The 26418-nt window shown below is 39.7% G+C and overlaps 2 protein-coding genes across 2 annotated transcripts; both read left to right on the forward strand.

The window, feature by feature from the left end:
• Positions 1-8358: 8358 nt before the first annotated feature.
• On the forward strand, positions 8359-16234 carry LOC132563419 (protein eyes shut homolog). The gene is made up of 7 exons (XM_060228178.1): positions 8359-9253; positions 11362-11409; positions 12406-12605; positions 14739-14971; positions 15214-15414; positions 15600-15853; positions 15963-16234. Exons 1-7 carry the CDS (start codon positions 8359-8361, stop codon positions 16136-16138), a joined length of 2007 nt encoding a protein of 668 aa, XP_060084161.1. The 3' UTR covers positions 16139-16234.
• Positions 16235-18560: 2326 nt separating this feature from the next.
• Positions 18561-22831, forward strand: LOC132563420 (protein rolling stone-like). Its single transcript, XM_060228179.1, has 4 exons — positions 18561-18674; positions 20438-20672; positions 21035-21145; positions 22410-22831. The coding sequence occupies exons 1-4, from the start codon at positions 18561-18563 to the stop codon at positions 22829-22831; spliced, it is 882 nt and encodes a 293-aa protein (XP_060084162.1).
• Positions 22832-26418: the final 3587 nt, after the last annotated feature.

Below are 26418 nucleotides of genomic sequence, written 5' to 3' on the forward strand. Positions count from 1 at the left end.
TACTGTTCAATTTATATTTCAGTAAGAGTTTGTTAACGTCTGGAATAAATCCCATCTGTCTTTCCCCATTGTTATCGCGATACTGATACAGTCTACGAACTAAAATGTCTTTAGTTAGCGTATATGATGGTAAGTTGATGAGAGAACACAGAAAATTCAGTTTCCGCCGTTCTATTGCAGTTTCTATCCTTTTGAGACCTAACAAGGACTCTGCTATGTCTGATCGGGTATGTTTTGGAAGACACTGTGTTCTCTTAGCTATCTGATGTTGAAATACCCGGATTTGTTGTATGTCCTTTTTGTTCGGGTTACACCAAAACTCCGATCCGTACAATACGCTTGGAAGAACCACCTTTTTGTACAAATTTACAGTTATTAATGGATTCGTCCTTTTGCAATCCGATCCAAATTTGGTGATCAGATTGAATGAATTTCTTCCCTTTATGCATGCGTTCTGCATTGCTCCGGAACACTTCAAATCTTCTGATAAGATCATACCAACATGCTTACAAGATTTTGACGTTTTCAAACTCTTGTCCATAAGTGTCCATGTTGCTTTAACGTTTTCGTTTCGTCTTTTCCCAAATACAAGTATTGTACTCTTTTCTGTATTGTACCGGAAGTGCATGGTCTTTGCATATCCGGTACAGATGTCCAGCATATTTTGAAGGGACGACGGAGAAATGGTAAGCAGAACTAAGTCATCTGCAAGCGCGGGGTTTCCACATTTTATGTCCATAATCTTTGCTCCCTCATTAGAGTTTTCCAAATCATTCAACAAATCATTTATGTATATGAGATATAAAAACGTGGAAGCGATCCCACCTTGCCTAATACCAGAACGAACAGGTAGCGTCCGTGATCTAGTCCCGTGGGTCATTATAGCGCTTGATATATTATTGTACGCATTGACAAAAAAAGTCAGTATATTCCCTCTAATACCAAATTCATATATTTTTCTCATCAGCCCAGCGTGCCAGACTGTATCGAATGCCTTCTGGGTATCCAGGAAGGCTGCATAAATTTTACTGTTATTTTCAATATTCCAATAAACACATTCTCTTATGTTGAAAGACACAGTTTCGCATCCAAGTCGTTTTTGGAATCCCTGCTGTTGTCTATTTAGCCGGATGCTTGTACATGGGAGCCACTGCTGTATCCGATTACTAACAACCTTCTCCATCAATTTATACAGTACCGGAAGTAGAGAGATCGGCCGGTAATTATCGGGATTAGACCGTGTCTTGTGGTTATTTTTATACAGTGGAATAATGATTCCGTGTTTCCAGGATTTTGGTATAAATCCTAAGTTGTGAACTGAATTGAATAGTTTTAATATACAAAGTATCAAGTTCCGTCCACCATACCGGAAGTGCTCATAACAGATATTATCTGGACCCGGAGCTTTTCTCAGTTTCGTGTCTCTAATCGCGTTTTCTACTTCTGTGAAGGTATAATTCGCATTGAGTACTTCAAGATTTTCTGATTTTACACAATGTCGCTTAGGTACTTCCGTTTCCGCTTCCATACGTACTCCGTTGTAAATGCCTTCAAAGTAGCATGCAAAGGCTTCACATATATCCTTTGGAGTTCCATACGTTTTCCCGTTATACGATATTTCTTTACTTTGTGCAGTTTTTGGGCATTTCCGATTTCTAATAATTTTCCAGAAAAGTCTTAAGTCGCACTCTGCTGCCTCTTCGATCTCTAGTATACATTTCTGTATATAATTATTATATGCTTTTTGATGAATTGATCTGAAGTTTTGCTTTGCCTTTTTATACTGAGAATACGATGAGTATTCGAATCCCCGCGGTCGACCATATTTTATCCATTCCTTCCGTTTCTGTAAGGCCTTTTTATGTGCCATTTTAACTTCACTGGTCCAGTACGGTTTAAGTAACGGATTTCTGTTGACAGCTGGGATATTTTTGTTGGCTGCAAGTATCATAGATAATGTTAATATTTCCGTAAACGCGTCGACCTGGTACTGCGAGGATAGTGGGAAATTATCTAACACTCTCAGTCTTTCGTTGAGGTCTAGTTGATAATTAATTAAGTCTTCAACTGAAGCTTTATGCCAAGCCCGACAGTCACTGGCTAGATTAGTATAATCTTGAGTTGAGTAGACATGATTTACTGGAACTTTGATCTCACACAAAACCGGAAGGTGATCCGAAGCTAAGTCCACTTCCGAATTTGTGATAATAGAACACGTGGATATACAATCGTTTAAAGAATTATCTACGAGTATGTAGTCCAACATGGATTTACTGGGAACAAATGTGTACCGATACCCTTTACATACAGGTTTAGTGTTAGCTGCTGTCAGTTCAAGATCACACATCAAGTGTCGAAGAGAGAGAGATTTTATACGCGCCGTTGCATTTCCCGGAAGTGGACCTAATTTGGCATTAAAATCTCCAGCAATGATCACATTTCCCGTGAGACAATGGTATTCACACAAATCTCTTATTTGTTGTGTAAGAACTGTGTACTCATCAATGTTATTGTTACTTGGGAGATACACGCCTATTATTGTTATAACCCTAGACTGACCAGTGTCCAGTTGTATGGTTACGATTCTATCACTTACCCAAAGAGTGGACACGGAGTGATATAGAGATTTGTTAATTAACATTGTCACGTTTTGTCTAATATGTTCACACTTTTCATTGTTAATTTCGGTACATTCTGGTACGCAGAAGTAGTCTTTGTGTAAATTTTCGAATAGTTCTAAATTGTGAATGGCGATGTTAGTCTCTGTAAATACTAGGATGTCTTTACGGAACTCACCGGATCGGATTAAGTTACCGATAGATGTTGCTGACGTTCCGAATCCTCTAATATTCCAGGTAAGTAGAGTTAGGTTTATAGCTGACATTACAAGTATATAGCAGATTGTGTTACAATAGTCCATAACTTAATCTAATAACTGTATTCTCTCCAACTACTGGAGTCATTGTCGAGAGTCTCGGGATACTCTCTCCATCTACCAGAGTCTGTGTCGAGATTCTCGGAATAGTTTCCGTTATCCCTATAGTCATAGTTTTCGTTTGTATTAGTGTAATAGTCACGCTTGTAACTACTTTCATTCCAGCCCGAAGTGTGTGCTTCCTCGCTGTCCGCGAAGTCATTCCTTTTGCGGTAGAACCTATTGTTCCTGTGCCACTTTGAAGGACCGCGATCAAATCGCTGTGGCCGTCGTCGACTATTACGCTGCAAACGTTCCTTGCGTGTAAGCCATGGCTGACAAAAGACGTTTGTTGGCCAAAATTTGACATCTAGCAATAGTTGCGCGTCTTGCTCATATACATTCACCTTGGCTGAATATGTATTGTCCTTACTGTCAAATAAAACTAAGTCCGTCACCCGGACGCCTTTCTTTGTAATATAATTTAGTATTCCAGATTTTGTGGACTCTTTACCAATTCCCGTTACGAAATACCGAACGGTGCGTTCCCTTTTAACACCAACGAACACATCAGTTGGAGGACCGCCGTGGTTTTTGCGTTTATGCATGTAGTTTGAATTCCGTGCCTGACGTTTAACAGGACTGTTCACGATCACGACTGGGCTATTATTTACTCGAGCCTCAGGTGTTCCGGACACCTGTGTTGGTATGAATGGGTCACGTGCAGGTGAGTTGTTCGTACCTGTACCTGATACCTGGTCGAGTAACGGTACCGGTGTGTCCGGTTGAGTGATCACGTGCTGTACACAATTTGCTGCCGGCGATTTCGCGCTTACAGATGGAGGAGTTTTAGCTACAATCTCTGCAAACGTTGGGGAAGGCAAAGTTTGTTCTTTAAACATCTTTGCAATGTCATTTTTTATACTAACAATCACATTGCCTAACCGACTGTTTTCGGCTTTCATTTCTTCTAATTCTTTGATCATTTTGTTTTCAGATTTAATTCTGTCTTTGAGGTTCAGTTCCACTTCACCCAACCGTTCCATTAACATGTGAATATTTACCTTATCTTGGATGTTGGCGTTACCTCTTGTGTTCGAATCCTGTTCTCTCTGCGTTTCTTGTTGTCGCAATACTTCTTTTGGGAGAGTATTTTCATCGGAATAATTTTTCATAGATGATCTGCTGAAAACTTTGTGTATTTCGTCATCATCACCAGCTATGCATGATACTATGATGTGACAGTCTCTTGCATATTTGTACGCATCTGAGGACACATTGGTCGTTTTTCTTTCAGCGAGTTTACCTTTTGGATAATTAGCCACACTTTGTTCAGCTCGTTGATGGAGTATATGTCTGTACCATGCTATTGTTTTAGCATTTTCTCCCGCAATCGTCAGGAGTTGATCAACATATTGGTCTCTTGGAAGGTTAAATAATTCATCATCCAGGCGAGCTATGGTTTGCTGGTTTGGTATAGGTGAGTGATACATAGGGTCTGAACTATCAGGGTTGGTATTTACCTGTTGAGTAGAGTTCACACTGTCCATCGAATACATGTTGTTGTCTTCTTTTCTTGTATTATATACCAACAATCCAGAATTTGAGTCTATATGTATACTCCCTGAACTTTGTGCGTCAGCATTACCAAGTACCGTGTAAGAGTGTCCATTAGAACTCACAATATTTGGAAAATCATCACTGAGCTCTTCCTCCCTACGACAGGCCGTGATAACTCGGACAGCCTATCCAAGGACATGTCAGGTATCAGTACGATAACTCGGACAGCCTATCCAGGAACATGTCCGGTATCAGTATGATAACTCGGACAGGCTATCCAGGGACATGTTAGGTATCAGTACGATAACTCGGACAGCCTATCCAGGGACATGTCAGGTATCAGTACGATAACTCGGACAGCCTATTCAGGGACATGTCAGGTATCAGTACGATAACTCGGACAGCCTATCCAGGGACATGTCAGGTATCAGTATGATAACTCGGACAGCCTATCCAGGGACATGTCAGGTATCATTACGATAACTCGGACAGCCTATCCAGGGACATGTCAGGTATCAGTACGATAACTCGGACAGCCTATCCAGGGACATGTCAGGTATCAGTACGATAACTCGGACAGCCTATCCAGGGACATATCAGGTATCTGTATGATAACTCGGACAGCCTATCCAGGGACATGTCAGGTATCAGTATGATAACTCGGACAGTCTATCCAGCGACATGTCAGGTATCAGTATGATAACTCGGACAGTCTATCCAGCGACATGTCAGGTATCAGTATGATAACTCGGACAGCCTATCCAGGGACATGTCAGGTATCAGTACGATAACTCGGACAATCTATCCAGGGACATGTCAGGTATCAGTACGATAACTCGGACAGCCTATCCAGGGACATGTCAGGTATCAGTACGATAACTCGGACAGCCTATCCAGGGACATGTCAGGTATCAGTACGATAACTCGGACAGCCTATCCAGGGACATGTCAGGTATCAGTACGATAACTCGGACAATCTATCCAGGGACATGTCCGGTATCAGTATGATAATTCGGACAGCCTATCCAGGGACATGTCAGGTATCAGTATGATAACTCGGACAGCCTATCCAGGGACATGTCAGGTATCAGTACGATAACTCGGACAGCCTATCCAGGGACATGTCAGGTATCAGTACAATAACTCGGACAGCCTATCCAGGGACATGTCAGGTATCAGTACGATAACTCGGACAGCCTATCCAGGGACATGTCAGGTATCAGTACGATAACTCGGACAGCCTATCCAGGGACATGTCAGGTATCAGTACGATAACTCGGACAGCCTATCCAGGGACATGTCAGGTATCAGTACGATAACTCGGACAGTCTATCCAGGGACATGTCAGGTATCAGTATGATAACTCGGACAGGCTATCCAGCGACATGTCAGGTATCAGTATGATAACTCGGACAGCCTATCCAGGTACATATCAGGTATCAGTATGGTAACTCGGACAGCCTATCCAGGGACATGTCAGGTATCAGTACGATAAATCGGACAGCCTAACTAGGGACCCTTCTAATACTTTGTACTCTAGTAATATAATTCATGGTGCACTGTCATAATTATTGTATAGGTATTTCTTGTTTATTGATAAGATGTTATTTCTATCAAAACAAATTACATTTACTTCCAATATGGTACAAAATACAATAAAAAATGCAATAAAACATAGTTGTGTACTTCGTCGACCTTACCTGGAATGTAACCTGTATAAGTACTACTGATAAGTATTTGTGTGTATATTATATATATACAATGAACCGCATTTTATACTGTGCTCTAGCTAATCAATAAAACCAAACTTTGTTGTTGAAGTTTGCATCTGCATGCGTTGGTTTGGTGTGGCGCCAATAACTACGGGAGGAACTGCGACACACGTTGTGTCGCCAAGATAAACCAGTCATGTGACCCAGACACTGGTTCTACGATTTGTCAATCTGGTGAGTTCCTGACACGTGATCGAAACATAAACCCTGCGAATATAATGAGTATCTTACACGGGATCCGCTCCTTTCTTTGTCTAAAATACTGATGTTTTGTTCAGGAATTTATATTGTTTTAAAGTTTTTATTCCAGGTGGGTTGACTTTGTTCTGTAGTATATATTACATGCTATAGAATCATCATCAAGTTAGAACTAATTCTATTATTTAGTGGTAGTAAAACAACAGCTAGATTAAATAATATCCAATGGTTCAATTCTAGGTATATTATAAACATCATGCCTTTAACTAGAATCAGAGCGTAACGAATAAAACACACGTTTAGTCCAATCATCAAAGTCATCAGAAGGGACAGTACTGCTATAGCATTCATTTTTATCTCACCACCAAGTGAGCTTATGCCATGACATGTTGTTCGGCGTCAATTTTTCCTTTAAGCAACTTCTACTCAATAACCAATGGACCAAATGTTTTGATATTGGTTGGTATGTTCCTAAGAGAAAATCCGACAAAGTTTAAAGAAGAAATGACCTTGACTTTATATTCAAGGTCACAGGGGTCAAATTTGTCAAAACATTTTATTGACTTTTTCTCGTGTACTTAAAGGCATAAAGGTATGATATTTTGCTGGTATGTTCCAAGCCTAGCAAAATTTGTGAAAAGAAATGACGCAAAAATGATATATGTTCAAGTTCACAGGGTTCAAGTTTTTCAGAAGCCTTATTCGACTTCTGTTCTGGAACTAAAATGCCTAGAGGCATGGAATTAGGCTGTTTTGACATAGGATTACGCCCGACTGCCTATCCAGGGACATGTAAAATGCCTAGAGGCATGGAATTAGGCTGTTTTGACATAGGATTACGCCCGACTGCCTATCCAGGGACATGTCAGGTATCTGTATGATAACTCAGACAGCCTATCCAGGGACATGTAAAATGCCTAGAGGCATGGAATTAGGCTGTTTTGACATAGGATTACGCCCGACAATTTTTGCGAAAGATAAATCACTTTGATGAATGTTCAAGGTCACAGGAGCAAACGTTTTTACCACTTTTTTCTGAATAATCAAAAAAACGCAGAACCATGTTTTTGGGTGATAGGTTTCTAAGATAAAACCCGATTATATTTGACTCTTATTGACAAAGGTCAAATTTGTATTCTAACCAATCGATTCAAAAGCATGGTATTTCCTGATATGTTTCTAGGTTTAAACCTGAAAACGTTTGGGAAAAGAAATGACCTTGACCACTACTCAATGTCACACAGGGGTCGAATTTGTTTAAACTTTTAAACAACTTCTTTTGACTAACTAGGCGAAGAAGTATTGTATTTGTCTGATAGGTTCCTATGATGATGACTGGCATTTGTTAAAACATTACCTTGACCCATATTAAAAGGTCACTTATGTTAAAACATACAAAGGGTTTCTCCTGGTAAACAAAAAGTCAGAGAAGTATGATATTTGATTTAAAAGTTTTTCTAGTTCAAAGGTCAACAAACTTTGAGAACAGATATGGAATTTACTTGAAATCCAGGTCATAATTTTCACAGTTTAGAGGTGAATATTAGAAGCTCTTTGTTGTTGAACTTGGCTAATATCGATTGGATGTGCCCACCTTGAATGACAATGGTGTATATGTCAATATATTTGTGATATGAACATCTATTTCGATGAACATTGCATACAAGGTTAACAATGCAGGCCCATTGGACCTCTTGTATCATGACTGTAGTAATGAACTTGGTATTTTATATAGCAATGTCTTATTAATCTAGCAGAGGTTAACAGTAAGAATTTGAATCCTCTCAGCAGAGAGAGACAGAGAGAGAGACAGAGAGAGAGCATTTTCAGAATAACATGATAAATTCAATGAATTTGTCTCTATCTCCGCTTCTAATCAAACAGGTTATACAGAAAACGACTGTCATGATATTAATGAGTGTAAGGGACATTACTGTCACAGACCTGGTACAAGTCATTGTGAAAATAGTCCTTGGAACCTACCGTTGTACATGTAACAGTGGCTGGACTGGACGTAACTGTTCACAAGATATTGACGAATGCCAACATAATCCCTGTGAACACGGAGGCACGTGTAACAACACGATCGGGTCCTACACGTGCGCGTGTCAAGGATTCAGTGGACACAATTGTGAGAATGACATCAACGAGTGCCAACATACCAAATGTCCACATAAAAACATGCACTGCGTAAACAGTGTTGGGTCCTACACGTGTCAGTGTAACGCGGGCTGGACGGGTGATCATTGTGATACTGACGTGAATAAATGTCAACATAACCCTTGTTTACATGGAGGCACATGTCACAACCGTGTCGGTAATTACACGTGTCAGTGTAACGCGGGCTGGACTGGATGGAACTGTTCGAAGGATGTTAATGAATGCAGTTTTATGCCTCGTGTATGCAATAACCATGGGACATGTATAAATAATGACGGTAGTTATACATGTAATTGCGCGGCCGGATGGACAGACTCACATTGCTCTACAGACATCGATGAATGTAAACAACACTTGGGTAAGAACAACGCCACCTGTACCAATGTCGCCGGAGGCTATATATGTCATTGTAACCAAGGTTGGCATGGAAGCACGTGTTCTGAGGATATAAATGAATGTGAAAACAACCCTTGTCAAAACGAGGCTACATGTCACAACAATGTCGGATCTTATGAGTGCATGTGTACAGATGGCTGGTCAGGACATCATTGTGACAAGGATATTAACGAATGTAAACTCCCGAACCGCTGCAGCGGAAGTCATACCTGTAGCAACTTCCCTGGTGGTTTCCTGTGTTCCGGTCGCACTGGTAAGTACACACGAATCTGTACAGTGGTTGAACCCCACAATATGACATCCGGACTTACGATTGAGTTGCTGAATATTTCTCCCATTATCAGGGATCATGTAACTCAGTTAAAACTGGTAAGATGAAGAAATGTGTGATTTTGATGGAAACATCGTCGGCCATTTTCTATGTTTGATAGAGTTAATGGTACAGGTAAACAAAAGCCGTTGTTTCAATGAAGTTTTCGATTGCCACATTCAAAAAAGTATCAATAGGGGTTATCGCGACGAGCTAATTCCCTTCTTTGGAATCTTGCTCAATTAAGTTTAAATAAATAAACTTTCGTCGACATACAGGGAGAGTTTGGGGTCAAATATCTAAACCAATGCGAAATGAATTTTTTATCTTCAGTCAATATTCTCATCGGGAATGATAGCCTCAAAACAGTAAGGCGATTAAGATAAAATTAACATTTCTGAACGAAACTACGAGATACGCTTAATTGAAAATTCGTCACTTCGTTTTTTGTTTTTTTGTTGTTTTTTTATTATAAAAAAAAGGATCATTGGCTGATATTTCTAGGTAAATTTCTGGGAAACTGAGATATTTATATACGACAGCTTCAATATGTAGATTCATGATCATATAAATTTTAATTCATTTCATCTTAGAATGTTTTAACAAACACTCAATACACAGAGTACGTCTTTCAAATGACATGGATTCTACACATTTAAATAAAATTGACTAGTTCCATGTGCAATGTTACGAGTCACAAACATGCTGAAAGACATAATGTTATCATTTGCATTCACGAACTCGTCGTTTAAACGAGGATACTGTCAGGAACCGCAATCCGCCCCATATGATCTTTATAACATTTGCCGCTTCGACAATTACAACATTGTGATGTAGTAGAGTCATTCCACCACTGAGGTTTGTGTAGACGTTCAGTCTGGAGTAAGTTTGATGTAAGTTAGAACTTGTCTAAAAAATCCTTGGACAGTGCTCCTAAATAGTAAGACTGAAGTCACTATAGCGTGCAAATCGAAAAGCTAAACGGATTTAGGTTGTCTGAGATGAAGTCTCGACTGACCTGTTACAATCGCTTTCGTACGTCCTTTGTCGTCTGTCCGTCTTTGTCGTCCGTCCGTCCCCTGTTGTCCGCCCGTCCTCTGTCGTCTCGCCGATCTTTGTTGTCCGTCCGTCCTCTGTCGTCCGTGCGTTCTCTTTTGTCCGTCAGTCCTCTGTCGTTCGTACGTCCTCTGTCGTCCATCCATCCGTCCTCTGTCGTCCGTGCGTCCTCTCGTGCATCCGTAGACAATTGACATTATCTTCTTCTTTCCAATATAATATGATCAATATATAGTTTATATAGGTAAATAAGTTATTGCAATAACTTGTTTTATATCCACTGGAAAACATAGGACGACAGCTTCATGACATGTACTTATTGACCCTGACTGCCTTGCAACTTGCAGGAGCTGATGAGCGCTGACATTAACGGAGTCAGACTCGAATTTCAAAAAAAAAAAAACAATGCTCGGATATGGTAGGTTCTTGAGGTGCTCCTCAAATTTCATGCCTGGAGGGCTGTCATACCCCTCAGGTGGAGAGGGTAAACATGATTGTAGTTCAAATATCGGAAAATTACATTTCAGCATTATGTTTATATTACTTTGGAAGTGATTCAGACTTGGTATGCACACAATAACACTGGCTGAACCAAGGGACTGATAGTGGGAACCGAAAAGGTTCAAATTGATTGAAATTTAGGAAATAAATAAAATAAATGAAAAAGTAAATAAATAAATACATCTTTACCAAATATGATAGAATCAATTATTCGCTGTGAATGGAAAGTTCCTACCAATAGCGCTTACTTAAGAAGAAAGTAAAGTTTGCTTTAGTTTTGTATAGGAAAATTACATTTTTGAGCATAATTTGTTCAATTCCCGAAGAAAGTTATTATTTCATATTTGGTCAGAATTATTAGCCTGGGATGGCAGTATCCATGTACAATGTTAACGTTATATTACTTTTGTAACGGATTATTTCTACGACAGATGCTACAGAAAAACATCCACTTTGATAGGTGGCACTTAACTTGTTTCTTGGGTCTCTTACAGAGAGTACAACATCATACGATTTGACTTCGAGCCACCCGTTTGTTTCACGTAAGTATCCTCACTATCGTGATAATTCACGTGCGGAATCAAAGGGTCCTTTAAGAAACAATAAACATGTAGGTCGCGAAGACGTGAAATTATTCAGTCACAAGTCAAAGACTGTGAGGGTGTGGGGAAGCTGATTATTTCATTCATTTTCGAAACTGCGGTTCACTTTGCTATGCAAACGTGTTTTAATTAAATGATTACAAGTTGAAGGAATATGGCTGAAGAAGTCTTTGCAATGACTAGATGGTTTAGAACTCCATCTGGAAAACACCCACGTGCAATTCCAATTACCATTCAACATTAATATCTTAATAACTATGCTGAAACGGCCAAATCTATGCTTGTGGCTGTGTAGAGTACCCATGACCCCGTCAACTTAAGTGGAATTAGATTTTGTTATGTCTTTTAGAAATTCCATATTTGCATCACGGTGATCTGTTAAAGTGTTATAAAAATTACACTTCGAATGGTTTAGAATGGCGTATTCAACTCATGAGAAATTCAAAAGTTCATATTTCTCAAGTATTTAAATCTATTTTCAAAGAATTTTTTTTTAATTGTGTCGCGTAGACTATAAAAACAACAATAAAATACCAACATGTCATTTGAAAAGGAAATCACAGAAAATTTGAAAATCTTATTTTTCGTACTTGAGATGAAGAATTCATTTTGATCGTAGGGTTTCGAAGCGGAATATGGTGTACACTATTACACCCACACACCCCGACTTGTTGTCAACAGGTGAACACCATACTGTATATAGTAACAAGGGCATGTTTTGCGATTTCTGCATACCCATAAGAGACAGGAAAAAATCTATCTAGCCGTTTCTATAGTTACTTCCGAATTCGTCAGGTCATATCCTGGTCAATATTTGGCCAATCTTTCAGAATTCTCCTTCACTTTAAATGTTACATATATATATGTGTACTGATTGCTATATTTAAACATTATCATCACACATTAGACAATAAATTCTCTTGTTGGTTTTACTAGAATCCTACGTCAGCTTCATCAGCCTTGAATGTTTTACAAACGTCTGGAAGATTCGGATATACCTTCCAGAGCTTTACAAGCGCCACACAGACTTTGATCCGACTGATATATACCTCGGTAAGGCGGGCTGCGAGGGCTACCGATCTGGTGACTACCTGATTATAAATCATCAGTATAACGACTGTCTGACTCGCCATACTGTAAGTCCTAATTATTAGTTATGTACGTATTTCTAAATATAGAACTGTGAGTTAAACCACCTCACTACAGAGTTACACATTTTAGTTAACTACTTGAAACCGGACATCAAACGACAGAAATGAGAAGGTAGCGACGTAGAGCAGGAAAGAAGTTCGTTTCTTTCAAAAAGTACACTTTCTATGTGGCTTGTTATGCTTCACTTTATAAAGAAACAAAAGGGTTTATAAGGGTTTTCGATATTTAATGTTTTGGTGTTCAAAATACCAAAACTCGAACATCCTATCCGGTACAATGTACGTTAGGATTTATGATCCCATGGATATAAACTTATTCGTTGCAGATGACCGCCATTTTCAAAGTCGATATTTCTGAGAAATGCAAAGCAAGAAATCGTTTAATAAAACGAATCTGTTAACATGCCTGTCAGTTCAGCTGGATTTTAAATCTATGGATTTCTGTGACGTGAAATTTTTATCTAGTTAAATTAGAGTTGAATGTTTTAGCGCGTCGTTAGAAGCTAAAAAGGTTACTTGCATCGATGAAGCGGTTTGCTACCATGGATAAGGAGAGGGTGTTTGGACATTTCGAAGCTGAAAGCGACCAGAAAGAAAAAGATGTGCCTAAATTATATATTTTACACTTCGAAAGTTCCACTGATGGGGCTCAGTTCAGACTTGTCTGAAATGATCATGAGACAACAGACCTGAGCAATACTTATTTTTTGGGTCGGTCCGAAATACAATACGTCCGCCATCATGATATACATTTTAAAAATCTGTTCAAGTTGAAAAGTCGGCAAAGTGCTGTTAGTTTTCGGCCTTTTCAATACTTTTACGTGGAAGTCACGTTTGTCATTTTGTAACATGATTGCCTTATCATGTTATTAGGTCATGTGACCCGAAGGGTAACACTTGTTACAGTTACCTACTCCTCACCAAAACTTAAGTCTTCATGGGAAATAGCTTCTCAGTAAGATTTCATTCAAAGTAGAAAAATAATCCTTCTCCCAGCCGAAAGTTTTTGTCGTCAGATGACCGGTAAGGCCAATGGGCCTCTTGTTTTTCTGAACAACACTTAACCTCAAGTTCCGACAGTGGAATTAAACCCAACAGTGCCTGGAACGATCTTGAGGTGATATTGACCAAGTATTTTTATTTTTCGGATCGATCTGAAATCTGAAAAAGTTGAGAAACAAAATAAAATGTGCTTTGATGCTTCTGTTACCTTTACTGCCAAAATCAGAATCGTTTAAATCATTTGATGGTTTACTTAAAAAATTAACTTCAGTATTTTGCTATATGTAGCTGTACAATACTTCATTTCATTTTTGTCTTTATTTCCTCCAAAGATGAAGAGCGTTACTTACAAATTACAAAATCGATCGACTAGAAACGCATACAATCAAGGTGGAAATTAATGTAGATTTTACAAATTATGATTATACATACACTATGTTCGTTTTATGTAATTCATACTCCGTGAAGAATTATCTTGCAAGTTATAATGTTATGAAATAATTACATACTAAGTATATATGTCACAATAATAGGTTTTAAGTGTATATAATACAAAAGACCAAGAAAGCCGTAGTTAGTTGCGTTTCCGAGAAATTGTGATCTATCTGAAGTACACATCTTTGGACGGCGATAGCCTCGATATGGATAGCCTCGATATGAATAGCCGTTGTCTGTGACGTGAGAAATTCAACGCTATAGAAGCATGTTTAAATTAATTACTTTCGGCAAATTTCATATGACTGTTTACAGTCTGTATAATGTTATCGTCAGTATTATTTAATTCCTCAAAAGCTGTCAAACATTTCTTTGCAATCTAATGTTGCATATCATAGCTGTTCTCGATCTGTTTCTTCCATGTCGGCTACTTGAACTTGTGACGTAACAGCCGATAGGGTCCCACTCAGCGCGAGTCACCCTTAGTCTGATTAGAAGTAGTTTACTGAACACGTCAATATATAGGATTTTAATGCCGTTTCAATCTTTTTGATTCCGAATCATAAGAAATAAGAGTACATTCATTTCAGTCAGGGTACACTTTAATGTTACGCCAACAATGGTATGGTATTGCATTTCTTTTCAGTAATTATATATATTCTTGATATGGTTTGATTTTAGCTCACTGCCAGAAGTGACGTGTATAGCAATACTTTGGTGTATGCACTGAGAGATGCCAATTACGAGTTTATCATCAGAGACTACCGCTTCCGGATAGACCTAGAGTGTCGCATGAATATACACGAGACGGTGTCGCAGCATTTTATAGAGACACAGAACCAGGTTCGCACGCGCAGCAATAATCCACGTATTTCTGGTCAAGGCCACTACGCTATCTCTATGACATTTTACACGTGAGGCTTGTTAATTTCCCGTTTATAGCTGTAAGATCGCAAATGATATTCTGTTTTTCTCTAAACACACAAACGAATCAAACATCATGTATAGTTCAAGTTGTTGTACATTTATTTTTGTTAGAACTTCATAACGTACTGTTGTAATATACGCACAGGTTTATAATTATTTATCGTATTCCTTATTTTTACCCATCCTATGTAAATTATTTTTTCTAGTCCGAATACAATTTTCGTTACAGGGACTTAAACTTCCTACATCCACTGATCGATAACTATGTAATGACAAATAACCCACTCTCGGCCGACATCGGGGAGGACATCTATGTCAAGCTCGCCACACTCGTATCCGACCCCGACGTCAAGATGAGAGTAGACTCCTGCTACACTCTTCCCTCCCCTGGAGCTGGGGAAAATCTGAAATTATACCTGATCAGGAACGCGTGAGTTGTTGATGTGTTCCTTCTCTCTGCGGACATAGGTCTGCAACGGGGCAGTGGAGTTTCTGATTAGTAAAGATCTTTTGCTGATGAAATATTCATTTGATATCCATTCTGTCAGTGTCTCTATCAGCTTCGATTCACTAACTAGTCAGAGATTAACCAATCATGTGATACTTCTATTTCAGGTGTGCTAGTGACATCAGTTCACGTGTGCTCTACATTACACCTCACGAGACCAGGTTTGTATTTAGAGATTTTGAATATTCGACTGATCAGGACAACTTGTATTTGTATTGCACCGTCACCTTCTGTAACACTACGGACAATTCGTCTGTTTGTGACCAACAATGCCACCAAAGAATGGTGCGGTCGATCGTAACAGCGCCTCAGGGGTACCGAGCGATGTTAACTACTTCCGGGGTCATACCGCGACACATCGGTAAGCCAAACTACAAAAACATTTCCATTGCATTTCTTTCTGATTGTTAAAACCAAACATCTTAAGAAGTCTTGTTGTAAACTTACACACAGTATATTTTTGTTGACAGGCCGTAGAAGAAAAGTGGCTGGTAAACCGGATGTAGCAAACCCAATCGGTCAGACGAAGAACATCGGTATCGATGGTGATATATTCACGATCGCAGTGTTGGTAGGTATGATGGTGTTATCAGTAAGTGCTGTTTTACTGATGGTTCGACGCCGTTTGAACCGGGAATCAGAATAGTCACCAAAAGATCACTTTTTTAGGGACAAACCAGGCAATAATAATTGTACTTTTTGTTTTCCGTCTCTGAAAATAAACACATTTACAGAATTAAAACGACTTTGTTTTCATCTTTACTAGTCGAATTAAATTTTGTACACAATCTCTCGATTTTAAGCAATTACAAGAATCAGTGTCCGAAATCATAGCAGGGGCCAACATGAAGAAAGTGAGAATGTCGGTTCCAGATAGTCCATCAAAGGGCGATACCTTGACGACTTATCTGACAGCAGGATTCGTATTAGACAGGAATCTGTCTTGTAATTGTGTTCCTATTGTGACCAAGTCGGCAAGGGAGTTTAGATACTCGTGAAACGAATGCACTCAAATATAGGAACTTCCGATCAAAGAGTATGTTTTCTAGACATCATATCTTTTTCCAAAGTTGAGTTACATACAGGAGTACTTCAGTTAATTTACGAAGAATTTAAGTTCAGTATATGTCAATGACTAGAAAGCTATAATTTACAACAAATTCTTTTCTGATGTGGAGGCCGAAAGACCTGGCCCAAAGCGGAAGCGGAAGAACTCCCGTCCTGTTTAAATGTCGGAAGTAGCTTAAATACCAATAATCAGCCGTCATTCAACGGTCTTCCAGGACAGAACCAATTATGAAGAATATGAAGGAATTATGACGCTACAAATAGCTCGACTGTACCTTTTAAAGTAAAATGTTTATACATAAGTGCGAAACAAGTTTTTTCCAACTTTTATTAATCACACTTGTTGTTCCGAATGAAAGCACACAAAAGGGGTCTTACTATGGGAGGAACCGGAGTACTCGTGGAAAACCCACGTTTACGGGCAGGTGACCCCATACCTTTTCACGTCTGTTCCGGGAATCGAACACCGGACGGCTAGGTGGAAGGCGAGTGCGTTACCACCGGGTTGCGCAGTAAAATATTTGTTTACTCTCTGATGGTTATGTTGATTTATGGAGATGGGGAAAAAATTCGACACTGCTGATAAGAGTAGGAGTCACTGAAGAGCGATTATTAATCTCTCGGTGCCTAACTACAACTCTATAACTGTGTATAATTCTGGAAAAAAAGCTTTCCGCCGGGAGCTCTGTGGCCATCATATGGTTCTTTTCCTATAACCCCGCTTTGCTCTTGATTCTAAAGGTAGGTTTGCTATAACGTTTCACGGAATATTCGTAGCATGAGCTACCATATTTACAGTAAAGATAAAGCATACTGCGGATGAAATTAGGAAAATGATTTCTTGCTGACAACTCTACGTCTAATTTGGTGGTAAGATCTCCTTACAGACTATTGACCTGTGGAAACAAACTGTGCTTCTATTTTGGCTATTTTCACACTTGACTGAATTAATCAGATAACTTATCAAAATAAAGACATGGACAACTGATCTCATTTCTTCTTTAGATGTTTTCATGGTGTCTTGATTTGTAATGATTAACAAAACAATGTTCCTTATTCATTGGAAAGCAACCACACGACAGGCTCTTCTACTTTTTACCTCGACCCTGTCATACCACACAACCATAAGGTGCCGATTTGTGCTAAGTTAAGCTTGAATATTTCGATTACCTTAGATTTCAGTTTCTAGTTGTAACAATCCTGCTTCCACAATCTATGATATTTATATGTTGGTATTCATGAGCATGTTTAACTTGCAACGCGAGATTTCAAGAGATGCAGATTGATGAAGACTATGGAGAAGTTTAATGACCTTCCCCGTGGTCTGACTGGGAAATATATGTATTCGATGCGAGTTATCATGTGAAGTGGATTCCGACAGAAGTAAAGGCTGACGACGCTAACCCTTCCTGAACACTTGTCTCAGTCCCTGTACTACGAGTCTCCGTGTAATTTTTGTTTTCTTTGTTGATGTTTTGCCGTTGTAATAATGATATTGCATATACCAAAGCATAAGCTTTTCAATTTCTCTTGTGAATTGTAAATTATATTACAAGGAGCCATCCAAATGTTCTTCAACAAGTCTCTATCTATTCTGTCAACAGTCATGTATTGATTCTACTATAAATCAATTAATTCCATTTCCTTTTAAATTGATATTTAAATCACCAAGCCACGCATGGCTGAATTTCCTTTATAGCTACAGATTTTCAATCAAAATATCGTGCCACGAAGTATATCATTATATATGTGTAGGTGTAGATGAGAACTGACATCGGTAAATACAAATATGTAGCCATCTACCTACCACTTGTCCAGTGAACCGTAACCTTGTTATTCTGTTCTTAGGCAACACATGTAGACTTACTTCTTTTTATAGACTTTCATCGTCACATTCACAAACAAAACCCATCCTTGCGTGGTAAAACGTGACGTATGAACCGTGATAAAACCAGTTGAAAGGTCGTGCTACTGTATATTGTTGTTAACATTCAAAGAAGATGGCGGACCCAGAGTCAGGTCGGGAAGGATGCCGAGAGTGTTGTTCACAAGAATTTAAGGTGTCTAATTTCCTTTCGGGATATGACCGACCGCATCACTTTGTCCAGTTTCAGGTGAGTTAGTATCGGTCGATCAATTCTGATAAAAGACTTACCTGGCCACAGTAATTTGCACAGTAAGCTGTAACGTAAACATCCAGGTGTGGAACAGTATCAAAGCTGCTGCTGAATATGTTCTTAGTTGATTACTTTCTAGAGTAGTGTGCATATATACAAACCATGATATTTATCTTTTTAGGTAGAGGATGAACTAGCTTTTGATTCTTTAATATCTTATGATATATTGAGATTATCTATATTTCCTGTGGTTCGTGGTATAGCATACAGTATGTCTGTTAGTGTGTATGACAGCTCATTAATGCTGGAGAGGTGAGTTGTACTTGAATTAAATGGTAGTGTGATATACAGACTTTTATCATGTTTATTTGTTTGGTGTTTTGTTCACGACAACAATCGTGCTACAACATAAGATTTTTATTTTTTATCTGGACGATGTATCGTGCTACAACATAAGATTTTTGTTTTTATCTGGACGATGAATCGTCCTAAAATATAAGATTTTTAGTTTTAGGTGGACGATGAATCGTGCTACAACATAAGATTTTTAGGTGGACGATGAATCGTGCTACAACATAAGATTTTTAGTTTTAGGTGGACGATGAATCGTGCTACAACATAAGATTTTTATTTTTTATCTGGACGATGAATCGTGCTACAACATAAGATTTTTGTTTTTATCTGGACGATGAATCGTTCGACAATTTTTAGTTTTAGGTGGACGATGAATCGTTCGACAATTTTTAGTTTTAGGTGGACGATGAATCGTTCGACAATTTTTAGTTTTAGGTGGACGATGAATTTTAGTTTTAGGTGGACGCTTAGGCCTTTTTATCAATGCCACGCATTTTTAGGTTTTAAGTGTAACTATAGTTAATGGATGCTACAACATAAGATTTTTGTTTTTATCTCGATCCTCCCTAAAATATAAGATTTTTAGTTTTCACTCACTCCTTCCTTCTCACTCTTTCTCCCTCCCTGGTGATTTCGCTCGCTCCTTCCCTCACTCGCGATCTCGCTTCCTCTCCCTCCCTCGCGATCTTGCCTTCTCTCCCTCCCACGCGATCTTGACTTCTCTCCCTCCCCCACGATCTCGCTTCCTCTCTCTCCCTCGCGATCTCGCTTCCTCTCCCTCCCTCACTCGCGATTTCGCTCGCTTTTCATCCCTCACTCGCGATCGCACTTCCTTTTCTTACCTCCCTCCATCGCAGTTTTGTTCCATCTCCCTTCCTCCATTACAAGCTCGCTCCATCTTCTCCCCTTCCTAGCGATCTCACTTCCTCTCCCTCCCTCGCGATCTCGCTTCCTCTCTCTCCCTCGCGATCTCGCTTCCTCTCCCTCCCTCACTCGCGATTTCGCTCGCTTTTCATCCCTCACTCGCGATCGCACTTCCTTTTCTTACCTCCCTCCATCGCAATTTTGTTCCATCTCCCTTCCTCCATTACAAATTCGCTCCATCTTCTCCCCTTCCTAGCGATCTCACTTCCTCTCCCTCACTCGCGATCTCACTTCCTCTCCCTAACTCGTGATCTCACTTCCTCTCCCTCACTTGCGATCTCGCTTTCTCTCTCTCCCTTCGCTATATCACTTCCTCTCCCTAACTCGTGATCTCACTTCCTCTCCCTCCTTCGTGATCATGCTTCATTTCCATCACTCATTCGCGATGTTATTTCCTCTCCCTCACTCACAATATCGCCCCTTTTCCATTCGTCTCCTCGCTTTTATCGCTCGGATCATGTTTAAACGTTTTTTTTTTTCAGTGTGGAAAACAAATTCCATATTTGGTGTGGAGGGTAATTTGGGCCCTATACCACGTGGTCTGGATTATCCTGACGGGAGTGTTTAGCTGGCAATGGGCGGGGCCTGATCACAATCAACAAATCAAATGGTTTATATACCTCACTGACTGGTGCTACTTCATGCTGACCCTGTCCACGCTGATAGACTTAACTTGTGTCATTTATACTCGTGTTAATCGGAAAGATATATGTGAAGGTATATACCATTATATGTCCATATAGCCATGAAATGTACTTAGTTGAAATCAAAGAAAAGTATTTTCTCTTGTAAAGAAATTTGTCTATCCTGATACTTTGACCCAGGTTACGTGTTTGCAGAAAACAAAGCGAATAACCTGCTCTCTCAGTATAACATTCTATTGTTTCGGAACATTTTTGTGGATAAACATTTATAACATATATCTAGAGACCTGTTTCAATATTGGAAATTTATTTATATTTATCTTTTGAAGCGGACACGATTTTTAACTTGTTTCGGTTTGTTGTCTAGGTTGGTTTAACAGCTTGTTTTCAGGTAGACATGCTAGGCTTACGATATCATTGTGAACTGTTTTATAGCGTTGGCGTTTGCGAATCCATGGTACTTCAAGTTCAACTGGGTAGTCTTTAACGTAGCCAACACATGCAGTATCACCGTATCCATGCTATACTGGGGCCTCCTCTACAGCAGTAAGTATACAGTATCGGGGCCTCCTGTACAGTAGTAAGTATACAGTATCGGGCCTCCTCTACAACAGCATATACATGTTTTATATACACTACTTGGGCCTCCACTATAACAGGAACTATATATCTCATATTCAGTATCGGGGCCTCATCTACAATACCAAGTACATATCTGCTGAATACATAACGCAAATATTATTTGTTAATTAATTTTCCCACATTTCCCGAAAAAGTTGCTAACCAATCACTGAATCATTGTCGTCTCGTGTTCACTGTATGAGTGTTGTCTCATGTTCACTGTATGAGTGTTGTCTTATGTTCACTGTATGAGTGTTGTCTCGTGTTCACTGTATGAGTGTCGTCTCATGTTCACTGTATCAGTGTCGTCTCATTTTCACTGTATGAGTGTTGTCTCATGTTCACTGTATGAGTGTTGTCTCATGTTCACTGTATGGGTGTCGTTTCATGTTCACTGTATCAGTGTTGTCTCATGTTCACTATATGAGTGTTGTCTCATGTTCACTGTATCAGTGTCGTCTCGTGTTCGCTGTATCAGTGTTGTGTCGTGTTCACTGTATCAGTGTCGTCTCGTGTTCACTGTATCAGTGACGTCTCGTGTTCACTGTATCAGTGTCGTCTCGTGTTCGCTGTGTCAGTGTCGTCTCGTGTTCACTGTGTCAGTGTCGTCTCGTGTTCGCTGTATGAGTGTTGTCTCATGTTCACCGTATGAGTGTCGTCTCATGTTCACTGTATCAGTGTCGTCTCGTGTTCACTGTATCAGTGTCGTCTCGTGTTCACTGTATCAGTGTCGTCTCATGTTCAATGTATCAGTGTCGTCTCGTGTTCACTGTATCAGTGTCGTCTCGTGTTCACTTTATCAGTGTCGTCTAGTGTTCACTGTATCAGTTTCGTCTCTTGTTCACTGTATCAGTGTCGTCTCTTGTTCACTGTGTCAGTGTCGTCTCGTGTTCACTGTATCAGTGTCGTCTCGTGTTCACTGTATCAGTGTCGTCTAGTGTTCACTGTATCAGTTTCGTCTCTTGTTCACTGTATCAGTGTCGTCTCTTGTTCACTGTGTCAGTGTCGTCTCGTGTTCACTGTATCAGTGTCGTCTCGTGTTCACTGTGTCAGTGTCGTCTCGTGTTCACTGTGTCAGTGTCGTCTCGTGTTCTCTGTGTCAGTGTCGTCTCGTGTTCACTGTATCAGCGTCTTCTCGTGTTCACTGTATCAGTTTTACTTCATAGACATGTTTCTTTTACACGAGTAGGTTCTGAAGAAATGACTGCTGTGAATATTGAGACACATGCCTTGAATGCTGTCTACGTCATCCTGAATCTGTTCGTCACTGGAATACCTGTCCGAGTCCTCCACTTCTGGCACACGATGGTGTACGCTTTAGTGTACGTGCTGTTCTCTCTGTTCTACACGCTAGGGGGCGGCACCAACCACGTAGACAAAAACTACGTCTATTCTGTTCTTGACTGGAAGGGTAGCACAGGGTATACCGTAGGGATCTCTATAGCTGTCACCTTCGTGGCTATGCCGTTGGTCCATTGTGTATGTTACGGCATTTACAGACTCCGTCTAGTACTCTGCTGTTGTGACGATGGTCGCGTGATTGACAGTAAGGAAGTAGAGTTAACCTACCAAGACAATCCATCATATACTGCAGATAAAGACACAAACTGAACTAGGGACATTAGCCTTAGTCACGTCTAAGTTATATATACAAGCTTATGTATAGCCAGTGTATGCAAAATTATAAAATATTATACAAACCGATACGACTACACTTTATTAAGTTCATAACCATTTATTTAAGTGTAAATGTCTATAACCCCCTTCATCTCGACTCGAAACTTTTCACTCCACTGAGACACGACATTCACTTTCTCTCCTTTGTATAAATTTCCTTATAGTTATAATTGACGTAAACTTTGATTTACAAACATTTTGTCGTAAGTGTATGATCAAAACTACCGTAGGTATTTTACTCGGATCATGCTCAGCAATAGCATGTATGTTGCTGACGAATGTAACTCCAAAGTGATGGATGTAATGAGTTACATGTCTACGAAACAGTTAAGCAGGCGTTTGAATCGAGACGAGGGGAACATAGACTCGTGTGCATATAAACGATTTATTGATTCCATATCCATTGTGTTAACTAGCTACATATCATTGCACAGCCTATCTGCTTAAGGTAACAGAGTATGCATTGCACAAGCCACAAGTTAAAAACATACTCTTCAAGTCAACGTTGCATACTTTTCTCTATACATTTTCTTGGTGTCATATAAAAATCAGTTTTACTGTAGACTATACGGAAGATTCAAAACATGCTGTGTAGATAGAAACGAATTTTATGTTACTATTGTTAGTTTGCAACATCCGTTTTGTATTCTTTATAACTATAAAATGTACGTATTATTGGAAATCAACAAGAATGTCTGACATGTCCAGATATCAACATCAACAAGAATGTCTGACATGTCCAGATATCAACATCAACAAGAATGTCTGACAGGTCCAGACATCAACATCAACAAGAATGTCTGACAGGTTCAGACATCAACATCAACAAGAATGTCTGACAGGTCCAGATATCAACATCAACAAGAATGTCTGACAGGTCCAGATATCAACATCAACAAGAATGTCTAACATGTCCAGATATCAACATCAACAAGAATGTCTGACAGGTCCAGACATCAACATCAACAAGAATGTCTGACAGGTCCAGACATCAACATCAACAAGAATGTCTGACAGGTCCAGACATCAACATCAACAAGAATGTCTGACAGGTCCAGATGTCAACATCAACAAGAATGTCTGACAGGTAGAGACATCAACATCAACAAGAATGTCTGACAGGTCCAGATATCAACAAGAATGTCTGACAGGTAGAGACATCAACATCACCAAGAATGTCTGACCGGTCCAGATATCAACAAGAATGTCTGACAGGTCCAGATATCAACAAGAATGTCTGACATGACCTTGATTTGTCCTGAACCCTATTTATTACAATATTTTACACATTGAAGTAGAGTATTTATAGACATATTTAGAGAGTCACATTTCTAATCACATGTACCCAACCCAACAATAGTACGTGATGGTTTGATTTCCATGAAAGCATAGCACATGGCTGTAAGCGATGCAAGCTGGTGTTGGTTTGGTGTTTGTTCCTTGCTCGTTGAGTTGGTTTGTTGGCTGGTATTTGTTCGTTGCTCGTTGAGTTGGTTTGTTGGCTGGTATTTGTTCGTTGCTCATTGACTTTGGTTTGTTGGCTGGTATTCGTCGTTGCTCGTTGAGTAGGTTTGTTGGCTGGTATTCGTCGTTGCTCGTTGAGTAGGTTTGTTGGTTTGGTATTTGTTCGTTGCTCGTTGAGTTGGTTTGGTATTTGTTCGTTGCTCGATGAGTTGGTTTGTCGGCTGGTATTTGTTCGTTGCTCGTTGAGTTGGTTTGGTATTTGTTCGTTGCTCGATGAGTTGGTTTGTCGGCTGGTATTTGTTCGTTGCTCGTTGAGTTGGTTTGGTATTTGTTCGTTGCTCGTTGAGTTGGTTTGTTGGCTGGTATTTGTTCGTTGCTCGTTGAGTTGGTTTGTTGGGTGGTATTTGTTCATTGCTCGTTGAGTAGGTTTGGTATTTGTTCGTTGCTCGTTGAGTTGGTTTGGTATTTGTTCGTTGCTCGTTGAGTTGGTTTGTTGGCTGGTATTTGTTCGTTGCTCGTTGAGTTGGTTTGTCGGCTTGTATTTGTTCATTGCTCGTTGAGTTGGTTTGGTATTTGTTCGTTGCTCGTTGAGTAGATTTGTTGGCTGGTATTTGTTCATTGCTCATTGAGTTGATGTGGTATTTGTTCGTTGCTCGTTGAGTTGGTTTGTTGGTTTGGTATTTGTTCGTTGCTCCTTGAGTTGGTTTGTTGGCTGGTATTTGTTCATTGCTCGTTGAGTTGGTTTGGTATTTGTTCGTTGCTTGTTGAGTTGATTTGTTGGCTGGTACTTTTCGTTCCTTGTTGGTTGGTTTGTTGGCTGGTATTTGTTCATTGCTCGTTGAGTTGGTTTGGTATTTGTTCGTTGCTCGTTGAGTTGGTTTGTTGGTTTGGTATTTGTTCGTTGCTCTTAGAGTTGGTTTGTTGGTTTGGTATTTGTTCGTTGCTCTTAGAGTTGGTTTGTTGGTTTGGTATTTGTTCGTTGCTCTTAGAGTTGGTTTGTTGGTTTGGTATTTGTTCATTGCTCGTTGAGTTGGTTTGGTATTTGTTCGTTCCTTGTTGGTTGGTTTGTTGGCTGGTATTTGTTCATTGCTCGTTGAGTTGGTTTGGTATTTGTTCGTTGCTCGTTGAGTTGGTTTGTTGGTTTGGTATTTGTTCGTTGCTCGTTGAGTTGGTTTGTTGGCTGGTATTTGTTCGTTGCTCGTTGTGTTGGTTTGGTATTTGTTCGTTGCTCTTAGAGTTGGTTTGTTGGTTTGGTATTTGTTCGTTGCTCTTAGAGTTGGTTTGTTGGTTTGGTATTTGTTCGTTGCTCTTAGAGTTGGTTTGTTGGTTTGGTATTTGTTCGTTGCTCGTTGAGTTGGTTTGTTGGCTGGTATTTGTTCGTTGCTCGTTGTGTTGGTTTGGTATTTGTTCGTTGCTCGTTGAGTAGGTTTGTTGGCTGGTATTTGTTCATTGCTCGTTGAGTTGATGTGGTATTCCTCGTTGCGTGTTGAGTTGGTTTGTTGGCTGGTATTTGTTCGTTGCTCGTAGAGTTGGTTTGGTATTTGTTCGTTGCTCGTTGTGTTGGTTTGGTATTTGTTCGTTGCTCGTTGAGTAGGTTTGTTGGCTGGTATTTGTTCGTTGCTCGTTGAGTTGATGTGGTATTCCTTGTTGCTTGTTGAGTTGGTTTGTTGGCTGGTATTTGTTCGTTGCTCGTAGAGTTGGTTTGGTATTTGTTCGTTGCTTGTTGAGTTGGTTTGTTGGTTTGGTATTTGTTCGTTGCTCGTTGAGTTGGTTTGTTGGCTGGTATTTGTTCGTTGCTCGTTGAGTAGGTTTGTTGTCTGGTATTTGTTCGTTGCTCGTTGAGTTGATGTGGTATTCCTCGTTGCTTGTTGAGTTGGTTTGTTGGCTGGTATTTGTTCGTTGCTCGTTGAGTTGATGTGGTATTCCTCGTTGCTTGTTGAGTTGGTTTGTTGGCTGGTATTTGTTCGTTGCTCGTTGAGTAGGTTTGTTGGCTGGTATTTGTTCGTTGCTCGTTGAGTTGATGTGGTATTCCTCGTTGCTTGTTGAGTTGGTTTGTT

Source organism: Ylistrum balloti, unplaced genomic scaffold (genome assembly GCF_031769215.1).
Source record: "Ylistrum balloti isolate Yb309-2 unplaced genomic scaffold, AGI_CSIRO_Ybal_v1 Utg371716, whole genome shotgun sequence".
Lineage (NCBI taxonomy): Eukaryota > Metazoa > Mollusca > Bivalvia > Pectinida > Pectinidae > Ylistrum > Ylistrum balloti.